The sequence below is a fragment of the Myxocyprinus asiaticus genome, chromosome 11 (assembly GCF_019703515.2).
Source record: "Myxocyprinus asiaticus isolate MX2 ecotype Aquarium Trade chromosome 11, UBuf_Myxa_2, whole genome shotgun sequence".
Lineage (NCBI taxonomy): Eukaryota > Metazoa > Chordata > Actinopteri > Cypriniformes > Catostomidae > Myxocyprinus > Myxocyprinus asiaticus.
In genome coordinates this window covers 50574825-50582774 of record NC_059354.1, presented here as the reverse complement: position 1 = coordinate 50582774, position 7950 = coordinate 50574825, and the positions used below count along the sequence as shown (strand labels likewise).

Genomic DNA, 7950 nt, shown 5'->3' with positions numbered 1-7950 from the left:
GTTTCATCAGCACGCTGTATATTCAATTATTCATTTAAATGCCTAATCAAAGGTGTGATCTCATGCTAATATCGTTAGTGAAACTAGAACTTAATACAAACTGTAATTTTAGGGAAAATGTTTTAAGTTAACAAGAGTTTAGAGTTTTCTAAAAACACTACTTCATACAACTGTATAATGAATTACCTTACAGTTTTTATTTTTGCTTTTGAAGGGGAAAAAATCTCCAGACTTCTCCGTCTAGACTGATGGTCTGGGAGGTAAAATGGTTTCCATGGAAACACTGCCTGCAGCAAGTTTGCTTGAAGTGGACGATTGTTTTGAATGAGCATTTTTAATGGCAGCTCTATTTGCTTTGTGTCTGTATTAACCTTATAAAGCCTGACATATGAAATAATAGTCAGAAAATGCAAAAAAAACATTAGCTGTTTTCTGAATCTATAAGCAAAAAAAAATGAAAAAATAAAATAAATATATATATATATATATATATATATATATATATATATATATATATATATATATATACACACACACACACACACACACAATGCAAGTGAATGGTGACCAGAACTTTGAAGCTCCTAAAAGCACACAAAGGTAGTATAGAAGTAACCCATAAGACTCCAGTTGTTTAATCCATGTCTTCTGAAGTGATATGATAGGTGTGAGTGAGAAAAAAAAATCAATATTTAAGTCCTTTTTTACTATAAATCTCCACCTATGACCAGTGCTGACCAGTAGATGTGGATATGCACGAAGAATGCGAATAAGAATGTGAAAGTGAACTATCCCTTTAAGTAAATCACTTGGGTTACTAATATTTCTGAAATAATTGTATTCAGTAATGTACTTTTTAAACATCAACTATGTTCATATGTACATCTGTTTGTCTGTGTTTCTGTGACGGGATGGGGCAATGGCGATGAACGAGGAGGACATTTTTAACTCTGTAAGTCGCCCGAGTGCCGACATGTTTGCATGATGTAGGGTTGGCAACTGTACGGCACTAGCTGGGACGTCCCAGATTTTGGCAGAATTTTGTCCCATTTCAAGGCCCCTAGTCGGACGATAACAGAGTTTCTCGAAACACTTGAGGGGCACCCCCATCCCGTCCGTCACCTAGATTTCTGCTCCAGTTTCCAAGTTAAACGTCTGACTTCAAGTAAGAAGTCTATGTAGGTTGACTGGAAAACAGCAAGTCTGGTGTAAGTGTTTCAGATAAGCTACATTTTGGGTTATAGACGTTTTGAGAAAATATACAATGTGAAATTATTATTATTATTATTATTTTTTTTTACAACTGTAACTTTTGTCATTATTGACACCCAAGAGATGGTTCAGTAGTCATATTTTCATCATATGCAGTGTTTAATAGTCTGATATCTCAACAGAGCCCATGACATAATAGAGACAAACAAATGGCTAATGATGACACCGTAACATCACGCTGTACCTTAATGAGACAGAATGTGATAAAAACATTTATATGTGCATTTCACGATTTGTTATTTATTCTTCAAATAACAAATGGAAACCACTCAATATAACAGCTGAAATTGGCTATAAAAAACATGGTTGTGTCATGGAGAAGGCCTAAAGGTCCCTATGGGTGAATCGCACAAAAAACAAGATCAGCTCACATTTCACACCACAATAAAAATAAAAAGCTAACACTTTACAATAAGGTTGTATTCGTTAACATTAGTTAGCTAGTTAACATGAACTAACAATGAATGACTTTTACAGCACTTATTAATCTTGGTTAATGTTCATTTTTTAACAAATATGAATTTATTTTAATGCATTTAGTAATGTTAATATGCAACTTTTAATAAGAGTAAAAGTTGCATGTTAACATTACTAAATGCATTAAAATAAACAAAATAGCAAAGAGCAAAATAGTAAACAAAATACTAGCAATAAAAAATATTTTTCATTGTTTATTCAGGATAGTGAATGCGGTAACTAATGTTAACAAATAGAGCTTATGGTAAATTGTTTCAGAAATGTTTAAACAACTAAACACATTCCCCTTAAAATTACTAACATAATAATGTTTCATTTAAATCATCAAGAGAGGAAAACAATAATAATAATTATTATTATTGGTGTTATAAATAATTAATTAAATAATTATAGATATGATTTTGGGAGAAAATGTGCTAAATTGTCATGAAAATTATTTCACAATGCAAGAAATCTTAATGGCCCAAAAAATAAACTTAATTTTCTTTAAAATATAATTATAATTTCTTGTTTCTTTCTTGTGATTTTGGAGTGAAATATGACCTGGACATGTTATTGACAGATTTCGGGAGATTTACACGTATAAAATTACAAAATTCTGAGCTTCAGTTTGTATTTGGACTCGTCACATTTGGTCTGCTCAGTGCGCGTGGGTGTGAGTGAGTGAGTGAGTGAGTGTGTGTGTGTTTGTGTGAGTGCGAGTGAGTGTGTGTGTGTGTGCGAGTGAGTGTGTTTGTGTGTGAGTGAGTGTGTGTGTGTGTTTGTGAGTGTGGGTGTGTGTGAGTGAGTGAGTGTGGGTGTGTGTGAGTGTGGGTGTGTGTGAGTGAGTGTGTGGGTGTGTGTGAGTGAGTGTGTGTTTGTGTGTGAGTGAGTGTGTGTTTGTGAGTGAGTGTGTGAGTGCGAGTGAGTGTGTGTGAGTGCGAGTGAGTGTGTTTGTGTGTGAGTGAGTGAGTGTGTGTGAGTGTGTGTTTGTGAGTGAGTGTGTGTTTGTGAGTGAGTGTGTGTTTGTGTGTGAGTGTGTGTGTGCGAGTGCGAGTGAGTGTGTTTGTGTGTGAGTGAGTGTGTTTGTGTGTGAGTGAGTGTGTGTTTGTGCGAGTGAGTGTGTTTGAGTGCGAGTGAGTGTGTTTGTGTGTGAGTGAGTGTGTTTGTGTGTGAGTGAGTGTGTGAGTGAGTGTGTGTTTGTGAGCGTGAGTGTGTGTTTGTGAGTGAGTGTGTGGGTGTGAGCGTGGGTGTGTGTGTGTGTGTGAGTGAGTGTGTGTTTGGGTGTGAGTGTGTGGGTGTGAGCGTGGGTGTGTGTGAGTGAGTGTGTGTGTGTGTGTGTGTGTGTTTTTGTGTGAGTGTGTGTGTGTGTGTTTTTGTGTGAGTGAGTGTGTGTGTTTGTGTGTGAGTGCGAGTGAGTGTGTGTGAGTGCGAGTGAGTGTGTGTGAGTGCGAGTGAGTGTGTGTGTGAGTGAGTGTGTGGGTGTGAGTGAGTGTGTGGGTGTGAGCGTGGGTGTGGGTGTGTGTGTGTGAGTGAGTGTGTGTGTGTGTTTGTGAGTGAGTGTGTGGGTGTGAGCGTGGGTGTGTGTGAGTGAGTGTGTGTGTGTGTGTGTGTGTGTGTTTTTGTGTGAGTGTGTGTGTTTTTGTGTGAGTGAGTGTGTGTGTGTGAGTGCGAGTGAGTGTGTATTTGTGTGTGAGTGCGAGTGAGTGTGTGTGAGTGCGAGTGAGTGTGTGTGAGTGCGAGTGAGTGTGTGTGAGTGCGAGTGAGTGTGTGTGAGTGCGAGTGTGTGTGTGTGTGTGTTTGTGAGTGAGTGAGTGTGTGGGTGTGAGCGTGGGTGGGTGTGTGTGTGTGAGTGTGTGTGTGAGTGAGTGTGTGAGTGTATGTGTGTGGGTGTGTGTGTGCGGTAAAATATATACTGCTGTGCTCGACTTGTAAAGAGTTACAACTCGATTCATAAAAACGAGTCAAAAGACAATCGTATAAAACAGTGATACTCGTCTTTCATATGAAACCTTTGAAAAAACTGCTGTTCTCTCTGGAGCTTTATATATTTGAATACTGCATCACATTACATTTAGACAATACTGCACTTTAATTCCTTAATTAAATATTCCCACTTGCTGCCATACATCTCCAGTGATCTCATGGGACGTACACAGTGTTTTCACAAAATCGGTTAGTAATTTTATCCCTGACAGAAAGTACAAATGACCACCCTTCAATGGATCTTCTCAGCGTTCTCATGAAAATCACAAGGGAAATAAAACTATACCGACAAACTAGACTTTCCTGGCGTTCTCATGTCTGATAATCTTGAACGTTATCCAGTAAAAGACGTTGAAGATGAGGAATGCCAGAGGAAACGCAGCACGAGATATCGTGTCAATTCTCTTCGCTCTGTCGATAAACTTCTTTCTGTTCGGTTCCGTGTTCTTCAGGATTGGCGGCTGCTGAACTGTGTTAGTCGTCGCAGTTTTTACCGCGGTACCGTCCTTAACACAGGAAGTCAGGTTGTAGACAGGGAAGTGCAAACGTCCGTCTTGTAATTCATCTTCCTGTGAGTTCAGAAAAGAAGAAAAATGAAGATGGTACTGAGTGTTATTGAGCTGAAAAGCTGCAAAACAATTTCATGAATTTGAGCATGAAAACAACTCGAGGGCAGATCATTAGCAGCGTGTTATTTTCAATTAACATTCTCTCTCGTTTAATGAGTCGCCTGTAGCTGCGTCTTTGTGTTTATCAATTAGTCAGGTTTTGTCTCGTGTTGAGGCCTTCAGGTACAAACGATTTATGACTACAGTTAATACTGAAATACTACATACTGATACTACAGTTAATCTCTAGAGCGAAACTTTCTCAGGCCAGTCTTTAAGAAATAAATAAATAAATTACAAGAAAAAAATGTGAAAACAGGTTCATCATAGTAGAAGAGTATCCAAGTCCTTTCTTTGTGTGAATTGCATTTTTTTATTTATTTTTTCTCCCCAATTCCCAGTGCGCTCTAAGTCCTCGTGGTGGCGTAGTGACTCGCCTCAATCCGGGTGGTGGAGGACGAATCTCAGTTGCCTCCGCATCTGAGACGTCAATCCGCACATCTTATCACGTGGCTTGTTGAGTGCGTTACCACGGAGACATAGTGCGTGTGGAGGCTTCACGCTATTCTCCGCGGCATCCACGCACAACTCACCACGTGCCCCACCGAGAGCGAGATCCACATTATAGCGACCACGAGGAGGTTACCCCATGTGACTCTACCCTCCCTAGCAACCGGGCCAATTTAGTTGCTTAGGAGACCTGACTGGAGTCACTCAGCACGCCCTGGATTCAAACTCATGACTCCAGGGGTGATAGTCAGCGTCAATACTCGCTGAGATACCCAGCCCCCCGTGAATTGCATTTTTGATGTATTTTTGAATAATTAAATAAATGAGTGTTACGTCATTGACCCAAATAATGAATATAAATTAACTTATAAACTAATAATAAAAATGATAAAAACTTATAACAATAACAACTTAAATTAGTTATATGTAATAATTTAATAATAATAATAATAACTTATAAACGAATCATATTTAATAATTTAATAAAAATTAATTATAAACTAATAATAAATTATAAACTAATTGCAATATATTAATTTAATAACTTAAAAACTAATAAAAGTTTATAATAATGATAATAACTAATCAGCTAATTATATATAATAATTTAATCATAAAAACAGTAATTTATAAACTAATAATAACTCATAATAATAACTTATAAACTAATCATATTTAATAATTTAATAAAAATCATTTATAAAATAATAATAAATTATAAACTAATTATATTAATTTAATAGCAATAACTTAAAAACGAATAAAAGCTTATAATAATAATAATGACAACTTATCAACTAATTATAATAATTTAATCATTAAAACAATCATTTATAAACTAATAATAACTCATAATAATAATAATTTATAAACTAATAATAACTTACAATAACTTATCAACTAATTATATATAATAATTTAATCATTAAAACAATAATTTATAAACTATAACTCATAATAATAATAATTTATAAATTAATAAACTAATTATATTAATTTAATAATTATAAGAATATCTTATAAACTAATCATATTTCATAATTTAATAGTAATTTATAAACGAATAATAAATTATGAACTAATTATATTAATTTAATAATAATAACAAACTAATAAAAGCTTATAATAATAATAATAATGATAACTTAACTAATTATAATAATTTAATAATTAAAACAATCATTTATAAACTATAATAACTCAATAATTTATAAACAAACAATAACTTGCAATAACTTCTAAACTAATTATATTAATTTAATAATTATAAGAATAACTTATAAACTAATATTTCATAATTTAATAATAGTAATTTATAAACTAATAATAAATTCTGAACTAATTATATTAATTTAATAATAATAACTTAAAAACTAATAAAAGCTTATAATAATAATAATAATGATAACTTATCAACTAATTATAATAATTTAATCAATAAAACAATCATTTATAAATGAATAATAACTCATAATAATAATAATTTATAAACAAATAATAACTTGCAATAACTTATCAACTAATTATAATAATTTAATCAATAAAACAATCATTTATAAATGAATAATAACTCATAATAATAATAATTTATAAACAAATAATAACTTGCAATAACTTATCAACTAATAATATTAATTTAATAATTATAAGGATAACTTATAAACTAATATTTCATAATTTAATAATAGTAATTTATAAACTAATAATAAATTATGAACTAATTATATGAATTTAATAATAAGAATAACTTATAAAATAATACTAACTTTCAAAACGAATCCTTTACAAATACTTTATACTGTGTAGTTATTATAAAGTGTTACCAATTTGAGTAAAAAAAACAAAATGAGATGAGGGTGAGTAAATGATGACAGAACTTTAATTTTTGGGTGGACTGTCCCTTTTTAATACTGTTAATACTGTCCCTTTAAAACTGTTTTTGAAATCTATTCATATGGACTCACAAGAGTCTCAGTTTTTCACAGCATTAGGAATGTTGTAAACAGAGTCAATCATTAAACCTCAGACAGTATTTGAGTGAGTGATTTCTAATTTACTCTGGTGTTAATTCCCTCCTCGTCAAGACGATAACGCTGATCCATTTTAGCAGGCGAGGCTAATTTACTTTCTGAGCGGCGAGCGAGTGGCGGTGGCATACGATAGCGTCTTCAGTCATTACAGCAACACTGAGGATGATCTGCCCTCTGGCCTTGAGCAACAAACCAATGTTGAACCTTGAAAAGCCCACAATTACTCATCCGCCGCAACATTACACGCCTGTCGTGTTTGTACCTTTTGATTTCGTCTTTGCCTTCGTTTCAAGCGAAGAAATTCCCTCTGTTGTCTGGACACAAAGTTTACGCCGGCGTATTCCAGTAGAGCGGCGAAGACAAACAGCAGACACACGGCCATCCAGATGTCTATGGCCTTCACATAGGAAACCTGTTAGAAACACATCCAGGAAAATAATCGTATTTAATCACCATATAAACATCTATATAGTCCAACTGTAAACAAAACCGCATTGACTTCAATTGTGAATCACACAACTGAGAAAACGACACCGTCCCCATTTGATAAAAGACTGAATTGAAATCTCCTGTAAGAAAACATGTTTCATTGATTCAGCCATGAAAGTCAGCTAGGATTATCTGATTTTTTGGCAGTCTACTAATGCATGCTTTGATTTCCAAATCATAATTTGAGTATCAGATTAACATTTTGACACATGCATAACGCTATAGCACTCAATTTAAAGTTCCCAGCCCATTTAGAGGTTATTATTTTGTAAGGTTTTATTTTTTACAAGGTTTAGCTTTGGACGAAGTAGAGCTTAAAACCTCATTAGAAAAGCAGCTCTCACGGCAGACGCTAATTTGCATTATGGGTTACAGAACAAAAAAAGCTAATCACCCTGATAATTGTGTTCTCAGCTTTTGTTGCTTTGATTCTGTACTCTAAATGGCTTTCCACTAAATATTTATATCCTTTGATGTAAGTCTCTGACGTATCGCAACACTTGTGGACGTCAATGCATCAGAGACGGTGATGAGCTGTTTTGAAAGCGTTGATCATAAGAGCATCATGTTTCCTCATTTACATCTTCTGGAGCTCATTA

At 34.1% G+C, this 7950-nt stretch overlaps 1 protein-coding gene across 1 annotated transcript in view; it reads right to left on the bottom strand.

The window, feature by feature from the left end:
- Window positions 1–3749: 3749 nt before the first annotated feature.
- glra2 (glycine receptor, alpha 2) overlaps window positions 3750–7950 on the bottom strand; it is a 35045-nt gene continuing 30844 nt past the window's right edge. Inside the window, exons 8-9 of the mRNA XM_051710674.1 lie at window positions 7125–7274; window positions 3750–4283 (exon numbers count right to left, since the gene is read on the bottom strand). Coding sequence (XP_051566634.1) covers window positions 4008–4283; window positions 7125–7274 — 426 coding nt within the window. The 3' untranslated portion in view covers window positions 3750–4007. The remainder of the gene's footprint in view (window positions 4284–7124; window positions 7275–7950) is intronic.